Source organism: Nelumbo nucifera, chromosome 1 (genome assembly GCF_055504915.1).
Source record: "Nelumbo nucifera cultivar China Antique chromosome 1, China Antique-T2T, whole genome shotgun sequence".
NCBI lineage: Eukaryota > Viridiplantae > Streptophyta > Magnoliopsida > Proteales > Nelumbonaceae > Nelumbo > Nelumbo nucifera.
This window is the reverse complement of record NC_142649.1, coordinates 116,141,002-116,166,137: the sequence shown is the minus strand read 5'-3', so window position 1 is coordinate 116,166,137 and position 25,136 is coordinate 116,141,002. Positions and strand designations below refer to the sequence as shown.

The 25,136-nt window shown below is 44.0% G+C and overlaps 1 protein-coding gene and 1 long non-coding RNA gene across 11 annotated transcripts in view; one reads left to right on the top strand and one right to left on the bottom strand.

Moving 5' to 3' along the window:
• The window catches only part of LOC104601833 (soluble inorganic pyrophosphatase), a 28,466-nt gene extending 11,215 nt beyond the window's left edge, over window positions 1-17,251 (bottom strand). Inside the window, exons 1-4 of one of the 10 annotated variants that reach the window (XM_010265316.3) lie at window positions 17,094-17,251; window positions 16,271-16,406; window positions 15,775-15,803; window positions 15,274-15,339 (exon numbers count right to left, since the gene is read on the bottom strand). In XM_010265316.3, coding sequence (XP_010263618.1) covers window positions 15,274-15,339; window positions 15,775-15,803; window positions 16,271-16,400 — 225 coding nt within the window. In that variant the 5' untranslated portion in view covers window positions 16,401-16,406; window positions 17,094-17,251. Of the gene's footprint in view, window positions 1-15,273; window positions 15,340-15,774; window positions 15,804-16,056; window positions 16,157-16,270; window positions 16,407-16,575; window positions 16,597-16,933 lie in introns of those variants that run through there. The other 9 variants (XM_010265317.3, XM_088893475.1, XM_088893480.1 and 6 more) reach the window with 9 other exon arrangements.
• A 1,620-nt stretch (window positions 17,252-18,871) lies between these two features.
• On the top strand, window positions 18,872-23,752 carry LOC148803732 (uncharacterized). Its single transcript, XR_016079603.1, has 3 exons — window positions 18,872-20,708; window positions 20,789-21,186; window positions 21,261-23,752. It is a non-coding gene; the product is annotated as an uncharacterized LOC148803732 (long non-coding RNA).
• Window positions 23,753-25,136: the final 1,384 nt, after the last annotated feature.

The following is a 25,136-nucleotide window of genomic DNA, read 5'->3' as shown; positions in this document are numbered from 1 at the left end:
CCTATATCTCTGCCTCACTCGACCAGATATCAGTTATGCAGTTAGTGTTGTCAGCCAGTACATGCATTCTCCTAGAACCGTGCATCTTCTTGCAGCAAAAAGAATATTAGCATACTTAAAGAGATGCCCGGGTAGAGGTATACTGTTCAAGAACAATGACCACATGAAGGTGGAGGTCTATACGGATGCTGATTGGGCTGGGAGTGTTGATGACAGAAGGTCTACCTCTGGATATTGTGCCCTTGTGGGAGGTAACCTTGTTCTTGGAGGAGTAAAAAACAGAGTGTTGTCTCCCGATCTAGTGCTGAAGCTGAATACAGGTCAATGGCTAACGGAGTTGCTGAAATTCTATGGCTGAGATCACTACTTGAGGAGTTGGGTATTGAGTATGAGAAGCCCCTGATGCTGTATTGTGATAATCAAGCGACTATTAATATAGCACATAATCCGGTGCAGCATGACAGAACTAAACATATTGAAGTTGATCGACATTTTGTACAAGAGAGGGTCTCGTCACAAAAAGTGTGTCTCCCGTACATCACATCCAACATGCAACTAGCAGATAGCCTCACCAAAGTTGTACCGAGGAAGAAGCTAGAGGCAGATCTATCCAAGTTGGGAATGATAAACATTTATTCCCAACTTGAAGGGGAGTGTAGAGAACACTGATGTGGGCCCCACAGCTATGGTCCCACTATGTTCGTAGGGTAGAATGTGTTCTAATCATCCTAGGGTTAGCTGGTGGTCAGTCGGTTATTTCAGTTTTATTTTGTTCTATTTGTTATGTAAATACTAAGGGCAGATCTGTCCTTTCCATGTAATGAGCATAACCTATAAATACTAAATAGAAGTGGCGGCAGCAGAACTTTGTGTTCTACAGTTCTCTCTTCTCTTTCTCTTCTCTTCTCTACATTTTCCTTCTATTTTCGAACCTGAAATCTATTAGGGTTCAAGGCTGAAAGCAGTCTTGAACTTCTACTCTTATCATTTATGTGGAACCAGGGCCCAATCGAACCGAATTCGGTTAAGGTCGGTCCGGTTCTAAAATATAGTTCAGTTCGGTTCGATTAGAGGAAATAGTAAAACCAAATAGTCGGTTAGGTCCTTGATTTGAACCGAACCGAACCGACCAATTGTACACCCCTAGGTTTCAAGTTGACTGATGTTGAGTAGCATCCCTAAAAATGTTGCTATACACTGAAACTTTGTTGAACACATTGAGTACTTCCTTTGGCAATGACAAAGAAGTAGGGCCATCAATGGGTCGGGTCTGACCTGACGGGCCCGAACCGATTGGGCCGGTTCTAGTTCCAGGAATTGGAACCAACGGGTCGGTTACGGGTCCTGATATAGGGTCCCGATTACTATCAGTTCAGAACCGGTTCCACCTAGTCCTGAACCGATTGAGACCAGACCCGATATATATGTGAGTATGTAATATATTAAATAAATTATATATACTATACATATAATACATAATATATATAGAATATTTAATATATATTAAACATAAATATTTATTTTTTTATAATCAGGTTTGTCGGGTCAGACCCGATTGTCTCGAGAACCGATATGTTCGATTCTGGGTCCAAAAATTACAGAGCCTATTGGGTCCTTGTCCGAGTCCTCAACATTTCATGTTGGGTCGGTTTCGGCTCCAACTGGTTCCGACCCAAACCTGACCCGTTGACAGCCCTACAAGGATGAGGCCTTGGAAAAAGAGGAAAAGTTTATTGGTGCACTATGGTTCAAGCAGTTTTGTGGGGGGTGTGGGAGGAGAGAAACCGAATCTTCAATAATAAAGCTATATCTATGGGCAAATTGTTGTCCTACATGTTCTACTTGTGCAACATATAGGTGCTAAACTCAGAGGAGTTTAAAGGTGTTTCTTTGAATGATCTCCAAAAAAGTACTATGGAGATCCTATTTTCTTCTCCATCCTCTCTAAAAGCAACAAACATCCTTCACTCAAGAATAAAAGAGGTGACCCTGAACTTTGATGGAAATGCCCTTGGGAGCCCTGGTCTAGCAGGGATTGAATCGATTGATGGTGTGTTTAAGGGAGAGGATGGAAATTTATTGTGGACTTATGGTGGTCCAATCGGGATAGAAGACTCTACAAAGGCTGAAGTTTTAGCCATGCTAACTAGAAACCGGATTGCAAGAGATCTTGGCTTGTCTTCCCTAGTCATGAAAGGCAATTCGAGCAATACCATTAAATGGCTTGGGGAGAAGAATGGAGGGCCATTGAGGCTATCTCATTATCTGGATGAGGCTTGGGATCCTCTGAACTTTTTGAATGTAAATATGTTCTGGATTCCCATAGAGTTAAACTTTGTAGTAGATTGTTTGGCTAAATCGGGAGCTCACAAGGATTTTTTACATAGCGAGAGAGAGTTATGCCTTTGTAATCTGTGTGTGTGCTTCTTTTTGTACATATTCTCATGTACTCTTTTTTGTTTAATGGAATCTGTTATCTTTCCTCTCAAAAAAGTTTGCTCTCTAAAAATGAATAAACCAAAGTTTATATATATATATATATATATATATATATATATATATATATATAATATATGTATATATATAATATGTATATGTAATATAACCAATAACACATATTTATAGAACCAATACCTTGTCTTGTAAAAAAATCCCTAAAAAATAGTATTGGTTCCTAATGAGGGCGGATTTGGCCCTCCAATGACATTATGACACATGGCACCTCATGACAACTAGGCAGCTCGCCACCAAGCAGCCCGACACTTCACAGGCAGCTCGCCACCAAGCAGCCTGGCACCTCACAGGTAGCTCGCCACAAGGCAACTTGCCACCAAGCAGCCCAGCACCTCACAGGTAGCTCGCCACTAGGCAACTCACCACCGAGCAGCCCGGCACCTCACAAGTAGCTCGCCACAAGGCAGCTCGCCACCAAGCAGCCCGGCACCTCACAAGCAGCTCGCCACCACATGGTAATTCCAAGGATCTCACCACCGTACTCTGTGTCTTACGGGATCATGCCTTGTAACAACTAGTATTATCTCACCCACTCCCCGATTCAGGTGGAAATGGGCAACCTTACCAGTTGGTGGCATTATGCCCAACTAACACGGAAACAAATCCCATCACAATGGGGATCCAGGAACTACTCCACCAAACCCGCGAGGACTCCAGTATATAAAGGCCTCACCCCCCAGGGGCGAAGAAAGGCGAGGCATAATCTCTGCTCTCTAGCTCTCTCACAATCCAATATCGTTTTCAGCTCACAACTAAGTGCTAACTTAAGCATCGGAGAAACCCCGTTGGGTAAACAACCCCGGGTTCTCTGATTCTATTCTTGCAGGTCCATCGAGCCCGTCGTTGCTGGTAGCCAAATCATCTCCTACAGGGAGCAGCCGGATTGTGCCACATCATTTGGCGCTGTCTGTGGGAACTGCTACTAAAAGCCTTTGTCTCCATTCAAAAATCTCAAGCTCAGAATCAAATCCATGGCTTCCTCCAGCAACGCCGGACAAAACAACAAAGTGCACGTCTCTGGGGGGCAACCTTAGTTCCCGTCTGTCTGCATAGGTCAGTTCACCATACCGCTTACGGCTGAGGTCCTAGCGCTGACGATGCCCCAAGCGACTACACAAGTGAACGCACCACTCCCTCCTGTAGTCGGCGCGACATTCACTGAACCCTCTATGGTTCTGTGGGAAACGCTACAAAAAGCTAAGCTCTCATCCTACAAAAAGCTAAGTCCTCTTCTCCCAGAAAGCTAAGTCCTCACTTTTTAGAAACTAAAGCTCTCGCTTTATAGTTTCCATTTTTTATGAACTCAAAAACTATGCAGAAAGCTAACAGACTAAGCAGTTCTACCAACTTTACTTTCAATTCAGATAAAACCTCACCAGTCCTCTTCGCGAGGTCCCCTCTACAAAGATGAGCTCTTCGTGGCTTCCGCGGGAGTTGGCGGCCAACAAACTACATGGGCGCCCTTGCTAGTCGAGCCTTCCAAGGCTCCTGTGCGAGCTGGTGACCTAAAGTTAGAGGTACTGCCCCCGAAGGTAGAGTTCCTAGTAGCTTCTTGTAGGAGTGGGTGACCGGCATCACGAGGCTGATGCAGCGCAATCATAGCTCTAAGGCGCCCACCCAGCAGCCTGGCGGCCTGGCACATGCGCCGACCTGGCGTCCTGGCCCAGGCACAAACTGACGAATTGGCGAAGACCTCAGCACCACATAAGACCCAGTCACCTCTTCGGCAGGGCAAAATCAAGGAGAGTGGACTATGAGTCGCTCCCAGAGCCTAAGGGCTAAAATACCACATAAGACCCAGCCGCTTCTTAGGCATGGGCAAGATCAAGGAGAGTGGACTACAAGTCGCTCCCAGCACCGAAGGGCTAAAGTACCGAACTGGTGAAGACCTCGGCACCAAATAAGACTCAGTCACTTCTTCGGCATGGGCAAAATCAAGGAGAGTGGACTACGAGTCGCTCCCAAAGCCTAAGGGCTAAAATACCACATAAGACCCAACCGCTTCTTAAGCATGGGCAAGATCAAGGAGAGTGGACTACAAGTCGCTCCCAGCGCCGAAGGGCTAAAGTACCGAACTGGCGAAGACCTCGGCACCACATAAGTGTTAGACAGTTGTATGCCCTTAGCTTCAATCAGAATTATGTACATTATGAATTTATTGTAAATGAATAAAATACTCATTTGATTCATGTTCTTGTGGTGTGTTTCTGTGTAATACCCTTAAACTAGACACTTAATGAGACTTGTGTTAATTTAGAATGTTCATAGCCATTGGGTAAGTCTGGGGAGATTTATCCTGCCAAGGCTGACACTGGTGTGCGGCCAACTGTTGGGGTGGCTTGTCTCAGCTACCAGGGTGAGACCTGAAGCATAAGCAGTGTAGGATTAATAGAACCTCTGAACCGGACCAAATTTCCAATATTGCCCTGGACCTTGGAGATAGATGGGCAAAACTAGAAAGTTACACCTGACCCCTAGGTGTTGGATTGGGCTGTCTTTGATGTACCAATCAGTGAGATCCTTAGTGGGGGTCAAAACCTGGGTATGTTACGACAGTCCGAGAATTCATCTGAGTAGGTGATCATAGTGACAGGATCAGCCCCTTTGTCGAACAAAGGTAATTATCGAGGATGCACTCTCTCTGATGGAAACCAAGACTGCCGGCAACCGATTTTAATTGTTGAGATTTTGTTTTGCAAAATATATTTATATAAAGATATATATATATGTTATGGTTTCAAAATGATTTGCAAAAGGTTTTAATTCCCGGGATCCATGTAAGCAGAGAGTGCAACGCTGTTCCTTGCAGTCAAGGGAGAGGTCCTCCCTTGTCGGGCAGTGTTTGATCATTATGGGCTGAGAGGTTAAGTGTAAGACCATTGAGGATAATACCTGATGGGCTAATCTTGCATCTGCCCACAGTCCTTGAGTGTTGCAAGGTGGCTTGGCCCAGGGACCACTTAGGGTAAGTGTTGGGCCCATAGAGCCCATAAGATGGGTTTCAGGGGGTGCACTGTCCATAACAGTGTATTCGGCCAGGCCTTGTGACAAAGGCTGGGCTGAACCCATGTGGTTGATGTGTAGATCAATGTTTGGGTCCCACGCCATACAAGGAAGCCCAACTGGGCAGCAATTTGGAAGGCTAAGTGAGTACATAACCTTAAATGGGCCTTAAGCCCATTTCGAACTGGGCTGATTTGATCAGTCAATTAAAGAGGGTGAATTCTGAGATGGATCAGCTGATAGGATTGGGCCTAGACCCTATCCACTTAGAGAGTCCCAGATCTGGAAGCCTCCTAATTAGATTAGAAGATGGCTGATCTGATCTGCAGATAAGATAAATGTTATCCCTTATCACTTAAAGGGACTTCTAATCCAAATATGATTTGGATTAGCAACTCCCAATGGGATTAGGAGCTGATCCCTTTAAGATTATGAAAGGAGAAAGGGGCGGCAACAGTTATTTTTTGATGTTCAATTCTCTTCAGAGCTGAAAATCACAAGAAGAGAGATTTTTGCACCCTGCGAATTCTCTCTTGCCGCCTCTTTCCTGCCGCCGCCATCACCTTCAGTTCGATCTCCAATTTTTGGGAGAAATCAAGATCTGATCTTGATTCCAATCTTTTGGGAAAAGATTGGTTGGAGCTATACTCACAAGCCATCCAGTTGATTCTTGCGAAGGGTCAAGTTCTTTTGGAATAAATTGTTGATTCTGCTCCATCCTGCACTGCGCCATCTTCAGTGGGAGCAGATTTTGGATCCTTCCTTGGGCGTGAACACCTCCATTGGGAGATATTGTTTCTCCGTATCAAGTACATTCTCCCTCCTACTCCTTTTGGTTCAGATCTGGTTTGGTTCTTGATTCAAGATTGATCCTTGAAAAACATGTTTTTCTAAATACAAGGAATTCGATTCCCTGCAAAGATGGTAGAAATTTTTGAAATTCACCCTATCCATTCCGCAAGACTTGGGCGTCCATGTGATGGATATCCCATCCCTTCAATAAGACCCAGTCGCCTCTTCGGCATTGACAAAATTCAGGAGTGGACCGCGAGTCGCTCCCAGAGCCTAAGGAATTGATTCAGCGCTTACGAGCTCATCGAATTTCGGGCCAAAAGGAGAAACCTACTCCCTTCGCCGAGTTACTTTCAGCTCGGGAGTGGGGGGCAAATGATGAGGGCGGATTTGGCCCTCCAATGACATTATGACACATGGCACCTCATGACAACTAGGCAGCTCGCCACCAAGCAGCCCGACACTTCACAGGCACCTCGCCACTAGGCAGCTCGCCACCAAGCAGCCCGGCACCTCACAGGTAACTCGCCACAAGGCAGCTCGCCACCAAGCAGCCCAGCACCTCACAGGTAACTCGCCACTAGGCAGCTCACCACCACATGATAATTCCAAGGATCTCACCACCGTACCCCGCGTCTTACGAGATCATGCCTTGTAACAGCTAGTATTATTTCACCCACTCCCCGATTCAGGCGGAAATGGGCAACCTTACCAGTTGGTGGCATTATGCCAACTAACACGGAAACAGATCCCATCACAACGGGGATCCAGGAACTACTCCACCGAACCCGCGAGGACTCCAGTATATAAAGGCCTCACCCCCTAGGGGCGAAGAGAGGCGAGGCGTAATCTCTGCTCTCTAGCTCTCTCACAATCCAATATCGTTTTCAACTCACAACTAAGTGCTAACTTAAGCGTCAGAGAAACCCCGCCGGGTAAACAACCCCAGGTTCTCTGGTTCATCGAGCCCATTGTTGCTGGTAGCCAAATCATCTCCTACAGGGAGCAGCCGGATTGCGCAACATTAGTTCCAAATAGAAAGCCAATGTTTTTAAAGCCGTGTGAGGTGTACACCTACAAGATGCACTCAAAATGCCCTGAGGCATCTCTAAGGCATCAACGCCTCATACAGAAGGAAGGAAGGAAAGAAGGAAAGGGAAGAGAAGCTGCAATAACTGGTTCTATTTCTTTTCATCAAGTCAAAATAAAGTTGGCTGTCAGCTTTTATTATAATTTTTTTTTTTTGTGTTTTTGCTGAAGCTGATATGATCTTAACAACATGGATGCTTTTTAAGTACCTTGCCATTGTTTTCTCTTGCAATTTTTGCAGTAATGGTTTTTTTTTTTTTGTCCATGAGGAGAGGGACGATTGAAACTTCAAACCTTGAAGTGTATGTCATTTTGTTGGCTCTGAACTATTTATAGGCATTAACATGATGGTCGGTTGCAAGTCCAAAGCTACAAAAAATATTCCCAGTTGCTTTTAAAAAGGGTCAAGTCACTGACTTTTGAAAAAAAGATAAGGAACAGAAGCTCTTGAATAGAGATAAATCTCCTTAATCCTGCCCCTACTTTGTCCTATTATTTTAGATCTTTCTTGCATAAGTGGTTGCAATGATAGATGTGAATCTAAGAGCTCCTGGAATAAATGCTGTGTTGATTTACTTGAGAGGAACTTGTTGAATGGTGGCTTGGCTCCTACATTCCCTAATACATATAATGTTTCATATTTAAAGTTGAAACATCGGGAATTGGTGGGATTCTGAGAGACAAAGACAGCAATATGTTGTCTCTATTTTCAGGACCAGTGGGTGAAGGTGATTCAATAAGGGCAGAGCTACTAGCAGCGGTACAAGGTATACAGATGGCTAGTCAAAGTGGTGTGACAAATCTACTAGTAGAAGGGGATTCCAAGGTGGTAGTAGGCTGGCTAATTAGACCAGAAACAGCTTGTTGGGGCTACAGGAATCTGTTAAAGAAAGTTAAATGGATGACAAGGAATATGACTGTCAGGTTTCAGTGGGTTAGAAGATCAGCAAATGCAATGGCTGATTCTCTGGCCAAGCAGATGGTGTCAAGGGGAGATCTATTTTGGGTTACTTTGTACCAGAAACAGCTTGTTGGGGCTACAGGAATCTGTTAAAGAAAGTTAAATGGATGACAAGGAATATGACTGTCATGTTTCAGTGGGTTAGAAGATCAGCAAATGCAATGGCTGATTCTCTGGCCAAGCAGATGGTGTCAAGGGGAGATCTATTTTGGGTTACTTTGTAATTGTGTCTCAGGCTTGGGCAGTTTTGGTGTATATGGTTCAGTCCTAGGGGGGTAACATGTATTTTTGTTATTTGATTTAATAAAATTACTCCTACTTATCAAAAAAAAAAAAGTTGAAACAACCTTAGGATATTTTTCAAATTTTGTCAATCCAAAAAGCAAGAAAAATATCAAATTTTCAGACTATTACTTTAGGTTTCCCTTGAAGATCAGGAAAGGAATAAAATGTGAAGATATATCTTGATGTACATTATTAGTATAGCCCTTGTTGTACAGTAACAGTATTCTCATTATTTTATTTGTTTCTTTTATCTTTCAACCCTATAAGGGCATTCTTGTAACTGTACATATCTTTCATATCTTTTAATATAAAAGGGACTCTTTGGTGTGGGGGTCGACTATTCTTGACACCCCTAAATCTGTTCTCTCTTGTTCTCAGTTCGGTTCACATGGTATCAGAGCAGGTTGCTCTTTGATCCATTTCGCCTTTTTTTTAATCAGTTGAGAACTTTTATCACTGCCGATTGGTCCTGGACTGTCTTGATCTTTCTAGGAACCATTTTTCTATACTTTGTGCACCTAGCAAGAGAGATTTCATTGGATCTCTCTCGTTTGACATCAGTTTGTAGTAAGATTTGAAAGGAATTGTCGCCTAGCCCTCAACATATTCTGAAGTTTTCATTGAGATCCGTGAAGTTTTGAGAGAGATCTGTACATCTCTTCTGGGAAGCTGTGTCCAGACTTTCCTTTTTTGGACTGTGTATCCAGTTTTCTTCTATTGTTGGATCTTGGACAATCTCTGGTGACAATAAGGGGCTTCTTTTCTCAATTTTTGACTCTTTTGGATTCAATTACTGCTTATCTTGCTTGCTTTGATCAGTTTTTACTTCAGTCTAGTTCTTTAGGACTATTGCCGAACCCTATTTTTGTTGTTTTATGCTGTAATGACTTCAGATAGAGGGGATATTATTCTTGTGAAGATGAATGGACAGAATTATGGGATGTGGAAGTCCATTTTGATTTTTATGTTGAAGGGAAAGGTTTGGAAGGATACCTGAATGGGACTGTCACTAAACCAATTGAGACTGAGGTCAAAGCCTTACAACAATGGAAACTGGATAACGACAAGCTTGTTTCTTGGATTCTTAGTTTTATTGCTTATCATATTTCTGTACCTATGAGAAGAATGAAAACAAGCTATGAAATGTATTCGTATCTAGAGAAAGTTTATCAACAGCCCAATGTATCTAAACAGTATCAAAAAGAATCAGAGATATTTGCCTACAATCAAGGAGATAGAAGGATACAAGAATATTATTCAAGTTTTCTTGATCTGTGGGGTGACTACGAAATCGTCCATATTGATCCCTCGGACTCAGCGGAATGTGTGAAATATCTCTAGAAACACTTTGAGAAGAGGAAGGTAACTCAGTTTTTTATGAGGTTAGACCTAAATATGAGATAATCAGGTCCAATATTTTGAGTAGGGGAACACTTCCAGATATGAACTCTGTTTTAGGGGAGCTACTGAGGGAAGAGACTAGACTTCTCACTACAGTCGGATTTGATGGAAAGATGACTGAAGTAGGGGCTGAAACAGCTTTTGTTGCTCATGGAGGTAAGAAGTCAACCTCCAAGGACTTCTCCAAAACCCAGTGTTATGAGTGTAAGGGTTTTGGACACATTGTCTCTCACTGTAAAAAGAAGAATGTGTGCACCTATTGCAAGCAATATGGTCACATCATTCCAGATTGTCCAATCCAACCAGCTAAGGGTTCTCAAAAAAAGACTCAACCGCGGGCCTATCAGGTAACAGATGAATAGGCAACTAACACTGTGTCCACCAAGGGTAATTATTCGATTAAAAGTGATTCAACTCGTGCTATGGATGAAGAAAAGGTTCGGCAATTGGTATCCTCTGCTTTCTCTGCTATTGAGTTGTCTGGTAAGTCCTCTGCATATTGTTCTTCCCCTTCACATGCTTGGATTATAGATTCAGGTGCCACCAATCATATGACAGGAGCCTACCTCAATCACCCAAATCCATCTACTGAGACTCACCACAAACACATTATTATTGCCAATGGTGAAAAATTAGACATTATTGGTAGTAATGACTTATCCCTTAAATTGTCACCCACTAGATCCTTCCCTCTCTCCAAAACCTTCTTAGTACCCAACCTTACTACTAATCTGATTTCTGTTGGTCAACTTGTTGATGAAGGAAATGTTCTCACCTTTTTCTCATGATGGTTGCTTGATACAAGACCTATACACTAGGAAGGTGAAAGGGAAGGGGCGTAGGCTAGGCCGTCTATTTGCGCTGGAGTTTGAGAAGTCTCAATCAGGAGCATCCTCGGCTTTTCTTAGTTCTTCTATGTCTGATTCTCTATTGAGTAATAGAAATAATGTTTGGGATTTATGGCATAAACGATTGGGTCATCCATATTCTCAAAAATTGAAATTTTTGTTTGACTCTGGTTTAATTAAGAATAAAATTCCTCTTGTTCATACTTTTGATGTTTCTTGCACTGCTTGTTGTTTGAGTAAAAGTCATGTTTTACCTTTTCTTCACACCTTTGAACATGCCACTAAACATTTTCAGATAATACATAGTGATGTTTGGTCTGCTTCTATTATTTCACGGTTGGGATACAAGTACTCTGTATTGTTTATAGATGATTGTACCAAATACACTTGGATTTATTTTTTATGGCACAAATCAAAAGTCTTTGCCACATTTAAATTATTCTATACTATGGTGCAAACTCGCTTCAAGTGTAATTTGAGTATACTCCGTTCAGATTCAGGGGGAGAATATAGTGACGGAGACTTTCAGGCCTACTTGAGGAGTTATGGAATTCAATCTCAGCGCAGCTGCCCAGACACTCCACAACAGAATGGTGTAGTTGAACGGAAGAATGGACATATCCTCAGTGTTGTGTGAACATTACTATAAGAATCCCACACTCCAACTTCGTTTTGGGTAGAAGCAACCAGTACAACCGTGTATTTGAACAACTATCTTCCTTCCTCTGTTCTCGGCAACACTTCTCCCTTCCAAAAACTTTTTGGTTATCCCCCAAGTTTCTCCAATCTTCATGTTTTTGGTTGCCTTTGTTTTGTACATCTTCTTGTTCGTGAACGTTCTAAATTAACTGCTCAATCTGCTATGTGTGCCTTTGTGGGATATAGTCCTGACCACAAAGGATTCTTGTGTTATGAACCTGCTATTCGTCGTATTCGGATTTCACGGAATGTTGTGTTTCTTGAACATATTTCCTTCTTTGTTGGAATTGCTAGATTTTCTTCTCCTTCTATCTCTGTTTTGCAAGACTTTGATTCAAATAACACTCCTACTTCCTCGACTGAGAGAGATCTTCTCGCCTTCACCCGCAAGCGGCCACGTGTCCCAGTTCTTGAGCCTATTGAAGGGATGGGATATCCATCACATGGACGTCAAAGTCTTGTGGAATGGACTGGGCGAATTTCAAAAAAAAATTCTCCCATCTTTGCAGGGAATTGAATTCCCTATTTTATAAAACATATTTTCAAGGATCAATCTTGAACCATGAACCAAATCAGATCTGAATCAAAAGGAGTAGAAGGGAGGATGTACCTGATACGGAGAAACAGTATCTCCCAATGAAGGTGTTCACGCCCAAGGAAGGATCCAAAATCTGCTCCCACTGAAGATGGCGCAGTGCAGGATGGAGCAGAATCAGCAATGTTCTTCCAAAAGAACTTGACCCTTCGCAAGAATCAACTGGATGGCTTGTAAGTACAGCTCCAACCAATCTTTTCCTAAAAGATTGGAATCAAGATCAGATCTTGATTTCTCCCAAGAACTAGAGATCGAACTGAAGGTAATGGCGGCGGCAGGAAGGAGGCGGCAAAAGAGAATTCGCAAGGTGCAGAAATCTCTCTCCTTGTGATTTTCAGCTCTGAAGAGAATTGAACATCAATCACTAACAGTTGCCGCCCCATTCTCCTTTCATAATCTTAAAGGGATCAATTCCTAATCCCATTAGAAGTTGCTAATCCAAATCATATTTGGATTAGAAGTCCCTTTAAGTGATAAGGGATAACCCTTATCTTATCTGCAGATCAGATCAGCCATCTCCTAATCTAATTAGGAGGCTTCCAGATCTAAATCTCATTTAGATCTTGGACTCTCTAAGTGGATAGGGTCCAGGCCCAATCCTATCAGCTGATCCATATCAGAATTTGCCCCTTTTAATTGACTGATCAAATCAGTCCAGTTCGAAATGGGCTTAAGGCCCATCTAAGGTTATGTACTCACTTAGCCTTCCAAACTGCTGCCCAGTTGGGCTTCCTTGTATGGCGTGGGACCTAAACATTGATCTACACATCAGCCACATAGGTTCAGCCCAACCTTTGTTACAAAGCCTGGCCGAATACACTGTTATGAACAGTGCACCCCCTGAAACCCATCTTATGGGCTCTATGGGCCCAACACTTACCCTAAGTGGTCATTGGGCCAAACCACCTTGTAACACCCAAGGACTGTGGGCAGATGCAAGATTAGCCCATCAGGTATTATCCTCAATGGTCTTACACTTAACCTCTCAGCCCATAATGATCAAACACTGCCCGACAAGGGAAGACCTCTCCCTCGACTGCAAGGAACAGCGTTGCACTCTCTGCTTACATGGATCCCGGGAATTAAAACCTTTTGCAAATCATTTCAAAACCATAACATATATATATATATATCTTTATATAAATATATTTTGCAAAACAAAATCTTAACAATTAAAATCGGCTGCCGGCAGTCTTGGTTTCCATCAGAGAGAGTGCATCCCCGATCATTACCTTTGTCCGACAAAGGGGCTGATCCTGTCACTATGATCACCCACTCAGATGAATTCTCGGACAGTCCCAACATACCCAGGCTTTGACCCCCACTAAGGATCTCACTGATTGGTACATCAAAGACAGCCCAATCCGACATCTAGTGTAGTATCATAATCGAGTCTAGGGGTTAGGTGTAACTTTCCAGTTTTGCCCATCTATCTCCAAGGTCCAAGGCAATACTGGAAATCTGGTCCGGTTCAAAGGTTCTATTAATCCTACACTGCATGTGCTTCGGGTCTCACTCTAGTAACTGAGACAAGTCACCCCAACAGTTGGCCGCACACCAGTGTCAGCCTTGGCAGGATAAATCTCCCCAGACTTATCCAATGGCTGTGAACATTCTAAACTAACACAAGTCTCATTAAGTGTCTAGTTTAAGGGTATTACACAGAAACACACCACAGGAACATGAATCAAATGTGTACTTTATTCATTTACAATAAATTCATAATGTACATAATTCTGATTGAAGCCAAGGGCATACAACTGTCTAACACCTATAACCCCCCTTCCACCTGGTCCAGAGCATCCTCCTTTTGCACTTCCTGTAAGTAACACTTCGCCCCAAGATCCTCCTATGTCAGATGGTAGTTCTACTATTCCACTTCGTCATTCTACTCGTATTTCTCGACCTCCTGGCCGCTATGGTTTTCCTTCAAACCATAGTTTCTTTTCTGTTATACTTTAGTCCACAGATATTCCTAGATCTTATCAGCAAGCCATTAGAAGTCCTCAGTGGAAAGAAGCCATGGATGCCAAAATTCAAGCCCTCCATGAGAATGATACTTGAGATCTTCTGCCTGCTCCTCCAAATGCTTATATTGTTGGAAGGTGTTGGGTCTATACGATCAAACTGAAGTCAGATGGTTCCCTTGATCGATATAAGGCTTGGTTAGTTGCCCAAGGATACAGTCAGGAATATGGAATTGATTATGAAGAAACTTTGCCTCGATTGCTAAGATCACCACAATTCGGACTCTTCTAGCCATATATTTTTTTTATCAATCTCTTCTAGCCATATTTTCTATTCATTCTTGGACTATCTACCAACTAGACGTTAAGAATGATTTTCTTCATGGTCAATTGAAGGAGACAGTCTACATGAAGCCTCCAACTGGATATTGCAGTGATTCTTCATGTGTCTGTCGCCTAAAGAAATCCTTATATGGTCTAAAGCAGGCACCCAGGGTTTGGTTTGAGCACTTTCGAGATGTTGCAACTGGGTATAATCAGAGTTCCTCTGATTACTCTCTCTTTGTTAAGAGAAGGCCCTAGGGTATCACTATTCTACTGTTGTATGTTGATGACATGCTTTTAACTGGGGATGATCATGATGGCATTTGTGAGTTGAAGTCCTTACTTCATAACTCCTTTCACATGAAGGACTTGGGCCCCCTTACTATTTTTTGGGTTTGGAAGTCCATCATAGCAGTCGAGGGTACTTCATTTGTCAGCAAAAATATGCCTCTAATCTCGTCAAACTAGCTGGAATTACTGATGAGAAACATGTTGATACCCCTTTGGAGTAGAATGTCAAGTTGTCTAAATCTGAAGGCTAATTCTTCCTGATGCTACTTTGTACCTTCAACTTGTTAGCTCTCTAATCTATCTCACTATGATTCGGCCTGATATTTCACATGTTGTTCAGGTCGTTAGTCAATCTGTTTATGTCCCTCGACAACCTCATATGACTGATGTTCGCCGCATCATCCGTTATGTTAGAGATAATCAAAAGGCATTCCAAATGTTGAGCATGACCTAAAAACAGAACACTAAGAGCAACAAGGGAAGACTTTAAGAAGGAATTCATACTTTTATAAGGCCACTTGTCTTGTCAAGCTCATACTTAACCTTGCTACCCTTGCTAATTTCAACCACCTGTAGAGGAACTTCAGAATAAGATTTGATTGGAAGCAGAATTCATGAGACATAAATAACTACCAGTAACAAGTTGCAACTTAACATCAGCCAAAATGCTTCAGGCCTGGTTCAATAATAACCTTGCTGCCTCAGGCATTCACCCACACATGACCTCCATGCTAAAACACACATAACCAAAGCTTTTGCCAATGAAGAAATCGTTTTTTCATGTAGAGGTCATAATACTACAAACATTAGCATAGGCGCATGTGCATGGGAGTGTGATGAACCTGGATTCATCATGGTGGGTACCTCTTGGAAGCATATGTCAACAGTAAGCGGTGTTTCGCTTTCCAGGCATGCTTTTAAAAGGCTTAGGTCAGGTAATAGGGCAGCCTGCTCTATTAACCTCTTAACTACACATTAAAAGCAGAAGAAGAAGAGTTAACTTACACAGTTGAAAACTGCTGGTGCTCCTGGTCCTGCATAAATTAAAAAACAAACATGAATACCCAAAGAAATAGGGTTCAAAAAAAATAAAATAAAAGAACCTTAAAGCTGAAAAGATTCCTAGTTAGATAGGTCTAAAAATGTTTCTTTTCTTGTGAATGGTGAGAGAGGTCTAAAATTGCTAATCAAGAACATAAGACGTATGGGAATAGAAAGTAACCAAAATAAATTGAAGAATTAAGAGATCTGATGCATGTTTTTATAAAAGGAAAATTATAAGGACACCTATGCTCATAGTCTGCACAAGAGAATCAAATCTAAGCTGCACATCTGATGCACCAGGACTGTGGACACTGCATCCCACCTCCCAGATGTGGAGCTAAGATTCCTGCAACCCTCAAGCACAGGAAATCTCATGTATACTTTGAAGGAAGTCTATCAATTCATAATAATCTATTTAAAGGAACAAAATAACTGCAATGTTGGACTAGCAGAGTACCAATCTCTAAGTCATGCCATGGATGAGCAGCAAAAGATCTTCGAGACATGGAAGAAAGGATTCTCTCGTTGAGAACAACAGGAGAAGAATATGCAAATTTCCCACTCCCTTCTCTATCGTTGTTAGCCATCTTTAGCTTTGAAATAACAGTAAGACATAAATATAAGTCTTAAGCAAATAATAAATCTCCTGCCAAACTCAGCTAACACCGAAACCACCAAAGAACAAACGGAGAAATTTCCATCTAAAAAGAAATAACAAATAAACAGCATGTAAAAACATAAAAAAGATAAAAAAAAATGAACCACATCTGATAGTAACACGCAACGGAAATAGGGAAAATTTTCTCAATCAGTTGGCCAAAACACTACAATGACCCGCCTGTTAAACAGAAAAATAGAATAACCAATAATAACATAACAATAACAACAATAAAAAGGCAATATAGGATAAGCTTAAAGCTGATAAAAACAAGAGCAGCAGTTGCAGAACATAAACAACTGCAGTTTCACCTACAAGAGAAGAGCAAAAGGCAATCATCAAGTACCATGCATAAAAAACAAAGACAAAATGGGACCAATAAGCTAAGGAATCCAGTAAAACTATGAGATCTAAAGTAGACTAAACACTGACTAAGGATCCCAAGTAACAGCAAAACTGTACTTTATATTCGTCGAGTTTGCAGTTTTAAACGTATTATTGGAGTAAATAAGTATTGATAGAAAATGCTCCTCAAAAAAGAAAATCGACGATGGCCATTAAAATGTTCTTGAAGTTATCAAGCAGGCAAAGTGAACTTACAGAGAAAGCCTCAGATACTTACAGAGAAGCAAAGAATATTTCTTCAGATCGATGGAGGAGATGAATACCGAATAGGAATAGAATATTCGATTTCTTTCTTCCCGGTTCTTAAAGCACGCTGAGTCGCTGAAGGACAAAAAGTAATCCTAACTTCACGGGCACTGTCTACCGGTCGGTCTCCTCTAAAAGGGTACGTTAGATGGAAACAGGATGATCATCTGACGGTTCACCCAATAAGCCATGTGGGATAACTTGGTTTCCGGATCGCAGCAAGTGGACAGCATGTCAGCATCCGACCGGAACATGTCACAACGAGGAATAACTGTTTAAACTCTGTAAATAAAACCGGTTCAAGTTCAACTATGATATTTCCAGGTGACTAGCCATGCAAGTGGAACAAAGGTAAAATACGCAGACTCAATCAAGAGCGAAGAGGTTGAATTGAACAGAAAATCATTTTACCTCTGAAGATTGAAGCTGCAGGAGTTCGGTTTATCCGATTTGTGTTTGAAAAAATTACAAAAAAAAAAAACGTTCAGATCGAAGGACTACCTTTACCACATGTTTGATTGTTTGGTGCGTTCCAGTTTGGAGATAAGGAAACGTAAGGTTTCTTGCCATTCATGACCAAAGCTGTCTATGGACTCCGAGAGTTCAGAATCCGATCCAATTGTCTTGAATTGGGGTAATCCATTTTACAAGTCGGACTAGTTTCAGCACAATTCTATCCAATCCAATTTCCCTATACCCGATCCGATTCAGATTGAAATCTGATTTCACTAATTGGGTCAAATTTGGGTGTTGTCATATCCATCCTCCAGATCCGAGTTGATATTTGGTATTGCCATATAGGTTCGGATAATCCACCAACTATCCCTACAGTTCTCCTTCATGACCTTTGTTAGCTAGCAAATTCGTCGCTTGATTGCCCTCCCTACGTACTTGATTGTAAGTTACCCTTGCTCTTTGCTTCAGCTGCATGATTTTTACTAGTTTAAGAATATGTAATCTTAAACCTTTTTTCTTGGTAGTAATATGAAACCACTTGTGTATTTATTTTGTTAAGAGCAAAGGTTCAAAGTATTGATACGATACGTATATTGGCTGTATTATATCGATATTTAGAACACAGTCGAAACACTTTTTTTTAGTTTTTTTCTCAAAATTTAGTTTTTTGGAAAGTTAAACATACATTTTTTTATTTTTGACGGTGATTTCTCATAAACAAAAAGCGGCTCTGAGAGAAGCCTATAAGAAGAAGAAGTTCGTGTCGCTTGATCTTCGTCATTGGTTTAGAGCTCCATTCAAGCGTTGTTCAGGAATAACTGTATTTTTTAGTGTGAAACCGCTCTCTCTCTCTCTCTCACACTTCTTCCTCTCCTCACACTTTCTTCACCCTGAATCTGAATACCCTTCCCTTTTATTTTAGGGTTTAGAGCTTCCGTGTGGCTTCTATATTTGAAGTTTAGGGTTTCCTCTGTCTCACCCTATTAGGGTTTATTGGATTCGTGCAGAACAAGCTTCAGCATCTGGCGGGACAGCATGCTGTTAACAATTAATTGTTTTTATATTTATTCACAAACCTGTAAATTCATTGGTTTAAGTGAACTCTGATGTAATGCGATCTGGCTAGAGGATGATTTGGTTTGGTTTCCAGTCGGACAGCGAGCTAGGTGAATATGCAAAACAAGATCAGAGAACCTGGGGTGGCTAACCCGGCGAGGTCGCTCCGATGCTTAAGTTAGTAATCTGATACGAGCTGAATATCTTTGAGAGCTTAGAGAGCTAGAGAGCTAGAGAGCTAGAGAGCAAAAAAATCACGCGTACCTTGTGCCCTCGGGGTTGGAGCCTTTATATAGTTGAGTCCTCGCGGGTCTTGCGGATCGGTTCCGTGATCTTTGTCATGATGGGATCTGTTTCAACTTTAATTGGGGGATAACGCAACCAACTAATAAAGCTTATCAATTTCGCCTGAACCAGACGGGAAGGAGATAAGGCTTGTCGTTACGCGGCGTGATCCCGCAAGGTTCGGGGTCTGTTGGAGAGATTTCTGGGATCGTCACGTAGTGGTCCGGGTCGGTATCCCCGAGTTGATACTTTTTAGTTTCCGAACTGGATTGAATGCCAAAGTGCCTTGGGGCCGGGGTGACCCTGTGCCGAGGTGGTTGAATATCCGAGCTCAACGATTGCGAACTAGGCGTGTCAGGCTGAGCTGTCATCTCTTAGTCAGTCGTGTTCATGCGTCTCCTTTTTACTAGGTCGGGCCAAATCACCATTCATCAATTGCCCCCTACTCCTTGGGCCAGGGATCTCGACCCGGTGCGGGGAGTTCACGACGAGGTGGATTTGGCACGAGGTCTAGGCAGTTTGCCGGGCGAATCATTTGGTCGGACCTGTTCAAACTTTCAGCTCAACCAGTAATAACCCAGGTCGCGTCAGGTGTACGCGCGGACGTCACGTTGTTTATGGACTCTGCAGACGTCAAAAGCGGGCTCAACCGATTTCGTCCTCGGGTGTCGTGCAATCGGTTTTCATGAGAGTCGTTGGATCAAGCAGGTCTCAGTCGTTGATCACCTCGCGGTGAACTATAAATAGGGGGCCGAGGGACCCCTCTTCTTCGCCAAAAATCCTGTGATTGAGCTCTCCCGAGGTCGCGTCAAAGTCCTTCAACTCGCTACTTCCTCCTTTGTATTCCAATGTCGTTTTTTTTTTTGGTGAGTTCATCTTTTCTTAGTTTGTTCTCCTTTCTTGTTCCTGTTTCAACATGTCTAGTGCTAGCATAGATAGGCTCCTTGGTGATTCTAGTGGGCTCAAGGGTGCCAAGGTGCAGTCATCGGCTCCCGCTGGCAAAGTCAGCTCCTCGCTAGGTAGTTCCCCCCTTCGCCCCTTAGAGGAAACCTCTTTACCTAAAGTTGGGTCATCACGGCCTGAGGAGCCCGTATCTCGAGAGGAGGGACCGAGCTCCGGAGAGGGGCTCCCATCTTCTTCTCGGGGTTGGGATCCGGATGAGTTCGGGCTTTCTACTATGACCTCGGACAGGCTACTGTCCTTGGTAGCCCGTTATCGTCTTCCTGATAACTTAGTTTTTAGTCTTCCCTTGAGTCAGTATCCTTGGGTTCATGGTCACCACGAGCTCGCAGTTTTCGAAGAGCAGCTCGTAGCCGGGCTGCGCTTCCCGCTCCACCCATTTATTATAGAAATAATCAAGTTTTTTGACATCACCATCGGCCAACTACACCCGAATCCATCCAAACTATAGTAGGTACCATCTCCCTGTTCCACGAGTACAACCGACCTCTGTCCTTAGACGTTTTTAGTTCGGTCTGTTCAATAAAAAAGAACTCCGCTTGTCTACGCGGTGACGTTCGACAAAGTTACTACATCTCTCCTCGGCCCGGGTTCACAATCCTGTTCAGCAGCCCAAACAAAGTACCGGCCTGGAAGAGAAGATACTTTTCTGTTCGAAACCCTGAGGGATGGCCCTTCCCGACTCACTGGAGGGTGGCTATCAAAGATCCCGGGGTAAGGTTAGATGCAAAGACTAGGGCGGTCGTTAACTCCTAGAGGGACCTCGGCCTGGAGATGAGAGATTTCTTGGCTGAGGAGAAGCTTGTGCGAGTTGGGCTGAGCCCTCCTGGTAGGCTTCCACCTCGGTACTTATTTACTTTGAATTTTTTTTCTTTAGTTCGTGACTAACTTTTTCTTTTCCTATTGCAGTAGCTATGACGGAGATCGATGCAGAGAACCTTCTGAAGAGCTTTTAGAGAGGGAAGAAGAGGAAGGCCTCAAAGAAGGCTCGTCGGGAGGCCGGTCCTTCTGCCCCCGTTCCGCCCGAGGTCGCTGCGCCGGAGCCGATCTCTGCCGAGCTTCCGGAGGAGGAGGTCCGTCCCCAGCCTCCCATTGTGGATCTGGGCGAAGACCAGGACGAAGGCGTTCCGCCTCGCAAACTGGAGAGCACTTCCGCGCTCAAACCTCAGCCCTCGAAGGAGAGTATAATGACCCCTTGGCTCGGGCTCCTCAAGAGTAAGGACGTTGTTTTTCCTATCGAGGTCGTGGAGTGGGCCAACATGCCTACAAGCCAGCTCAAAGGCGGGGCTGCCAGCTATTGCATGGTGGTCAGTATTCTAACTTTACGCTTCATTTCCTTGTCTGCTTTTTTAAGTGTACTTACCTCTGCTTCGTTTGATAGGTGAACTCCACCATTCACTCGTTGGTCTACCAGTCCGAGGTCCGCCTGAAGCAAGTTCGAGAGGCCGAGGAGAATGCACGGAAGCTTTACCGCGAACTGGACTTAGCTCGAGGTGAGATTCTTCAGGCTAAGAAGGGAGCTCGGAGTCAATAGGAGCTGATCTTGGCACTGACTAAGGAGAAGGAGAAGCTTCAGTGCGAGAATGAGAACCTTGAAGCAATGATCAAAGAGCGCACTGAGATCTTCGAGACCACCATTCAAGAGGCGCAAGCTGAAGAGAGGGAGCGTGCCATCGAAAGCTTCAAGGAGTCTCTGGAGTTCCACAATCTCCAAGTCGAGTACGGATCGAGCTCTTACCGGTCTGGCTTCAAGCTATGTAAATATCTGATGCGGTTGAAGTTTCCCGATCTGGACATCGGAGTTGTTTCTATGTTCGACCTCACTCCCGAGACGGCGAAGGCGGCCAACGAAGAATTTGGTTCCTCCGAAGATGAAAGCGACAATGAGATTCCCGAGGCGGGCCCGTCAGGCCGAGAGGACGCGGAGGAGGATCATATGGAGACCGATCTGCCTAGTAGTCCGAATGCATGATTCTTGCCTCTTTCCTTGGACCCTTATGATGTACACCCCGGGCCTCCGAACTCGGTTTATAGTGAAAGTTTCTCCTTTTTCTTCCTTTTGTACTCAAAATTTTATATCAATGAAATGCAAACATTTTGACTATCTTCGTGCAAAAAATTTCAAAGTGTTAATAACTCCCAAACTGGCGAACTAAACCAAGTAGGAGTAAAAATGTGTAGGTTACCCCAACTGTCAAGTTAACGAGCTAGACTACGAGTAGGGATAACTGAAATAAAATTTTTCCAAGTGTAGGTTACCTCGAACTGTCGAGCTAACGAGTTGGACTCCGAGTAGGGGTAACTTATCATTATTGTACACCGAGGTGGGTTAGACGTCGTAGGGTTTATACCCGAACTGTCTATGCCTTAGGTGTGAGAGCTTATTTGCCTATGCCGGAGAGACGACTACAACTTGTCTACCAATGCCGAAGAGGCGACTAGGACTTATCCACCCATGCCGAAGAGGCAATTGGGATTTTTCCGCCCATGCTGAAGAGGCGACTGAGACTTATCCGCCCATGCTGAAGAGGTGACTAGGACTTATCGTAGTACCGAGGTCTTATATGTGCTTGGCATCATGGCCCTTAGGCTTTTGGGAGTGACTCGCAGTCCTCTCTCTAGTTCGACGATCACAAGTAGTATCTTCTCAGGTTGCCGACGTTCCACGCTCGAGGTACTTGTTTCCCTTCCAAGGTCTTGAGCTCGTACGTACCTTCCCCGAATACCCATCTTACTCGGTACGGACCTTCCCAATTCGGTTCAAGCTTACCAACACCGGGCTCAGGTACCATAACCTTCTGAAGAACCAGGTCACCGACACGGAAGTGTCGCTTTTTGACCCGGGCATTATAGTATCGAGCTACTCTTTGTTGGTAGGCTGCAGTCCGGATGTATGCCAAGTCTCGTACTTCTTCCACCAGGTCTAGGTTGGCATGGAGCTCGTCATCATTTGTCTCCACGTCGTAGGCCTCCAAGCGTAGTGTAGGCACCTCGATTTCTGCTGGGATTACCGCTTTCATGCCGTAAGTGAGGTTAAAAGGAGTCTCACCCGTGGCAGTCTTGACGGTGGTCTGGTAGGCCCAGAGTACACTGGCAGTTCGTCTACCCACAATCCTTTGGCTCGAGCTAACCGAGCTTTCAATCCACGGAGTATGGCTCTGTTGGTGACTTCCACTTGCTCGTTCGCTTGGGGGTGTGCCACCGATGTGAAATTTTGCTGAATTCCCATCTCAGCACACCAATTCTGAAACTTGATATCCTCAAATTGCTTCCCGTTGTTAGAGATGAGTACCCAAGGTAGCCCGAAGCGACACACTATGTTCCTCCAGAAAAAGTTTTGTATGTTGTGGGTTGTGATTGTTGTTAGAGGTTCTGCTTCCACCCACTTCGTAAAATAGTCTACTACTACGACCAGGAACCTCCTCGGTCCTGTCGCTGGCGGGAGTGGGCCAAGTATGTCGATTCCCCACTGTGCGAAGGGCCATGGGCTGGTGAGGTATTTGAGGTCGGCAACAGGTCGGTGGTGGATGTTGGCGTGCCTCTGACACTTGTCGCACTTCTTGACAAGCTCGAGTGCGTCTGCCTTCATCATGGGCCAGTAGTAACCTTGTCGTAATGCCTTCTGGGCGAGAGCCCTGCCCTCCAAGTGTCCGTCGCACAAGCCTTCATGGGCGTCACGGAGGACGGGTTCGGCCTTTGAGGGTCGCAAGCAGCGCAAGTAGGGGAGCGTGAAAGATCTCCTATACAACTGTCCGTCTATAATGACGTACTTAGCCGACTAGCGTTCTACCCATCGGGCCGCACTGCGTTCTGCAGGAAGGGTCTTGTGAAGCAGATAACTCACGAGCGGGTCAATCCAGCTCGGCTCTGCTTGTGCTACGGGAGCGACCTCTCCTGCCCCCCCGAGAATACTAGGCCGAGGTAAGTCTTCTATATACACGGTCTGCATGGTGTTTCTGCTTATGCTAGCTAACCAGGACAAGGCGTCGACCTCAGCGTTCTCGGATCTCGGGATCTGCCTGATGAAGTGGAGATGAAGTCGCGCAGTATCTCCCTGACTTGGGCCAAATAAGCTGCCATGATGGGGTTGCGGGCTTCATATTTGCCGTTAACTTGGTTGACCACGAGCTGGAAGTCGTTGCATATGACAAGGTGCTTAGCCTTCACTTCCTTTGCTAGAGTGAGCCCGGAAACCAATGCTTCGTACTCTGCTTCGTTTTTCGATGCTAGGAACCCGAACCAGAGTGCGTATTCCAGCTTCACCCTGCTTGAACCATACAGAATTATTCCCGCACCACTTCCTTGTTGGTTGGACGAGCCGTCAACGTGGAGGATCCAGGGCTCCTCGTCCCAGGTCGGACCTGCTCTAACTGGGATTGGTGTCGCACTGGTTGAAGCTTCCACCGTGTGCTTGGGCTCGACCAGATCAGAAGTTGCGGTACTGAACGTACAATCTACCACAAAAATGGCCAAGGCTTGGGCTTTAATTGCCGTCCGAGGTTTGTACTGGATGTCGTACTCGCTGAGTTCGGTAGCCCACTTCATCAATCTGCTAGACACCTCGGGCTTGAGCAAGATCTGTCTCAGAGGCTTATTGGTGAGGACGACGATGGTGTGGGCTTGGAAGTACGGACGAAGCTTGCGAGCTGCTTTGACTAGCGCGTACGCCAGTTTCTCGATCTCCGGATACCTTGTTTCAGCATCCTGCAAAACTTTGCTAACATAGTAGATGGGTCGTTGGACCCGATCTACCTCTTTGATCAGTACCGAGCTGACCACCTCTTCACTTGCGAAGAGGTATAGTTTTAAAATATCCCCTTCCTTGGATCGGGTCAGAATTGGGGTACAAGCTAAGTATCTTTTTAGCTCGTCGAAGGCAAACTAACACTTCATAGTCCACTCGAAGTCTTTACTCTTTTTTTATAGCCTTAAAGAAAGGTAGGCAGCGATCTGCCGACTTAGACATAAAACGGCTCTGAGCGGCTATCCAGCCATTCAGCCTCTGAACTTCTTTTAGTTTGCGGGGTGGTCTCATATCTAAGATGGCCTTTATTTTTTCCGAGTTGGCTTCGATGCCACGTCGGTTGACTATGTAGCCCAAGAATTTACCCGAGGTGACCCCGAAGACACACTTGTTGGGATTTAATTTCATATTATACTTTCATAAAATTTCAAAATCACTTTGCAAATCGTTTAATAAAAATTTTGAAAATTGGGTCTTAATGACCATGTCATCTACATAGCACTCAACTTTATT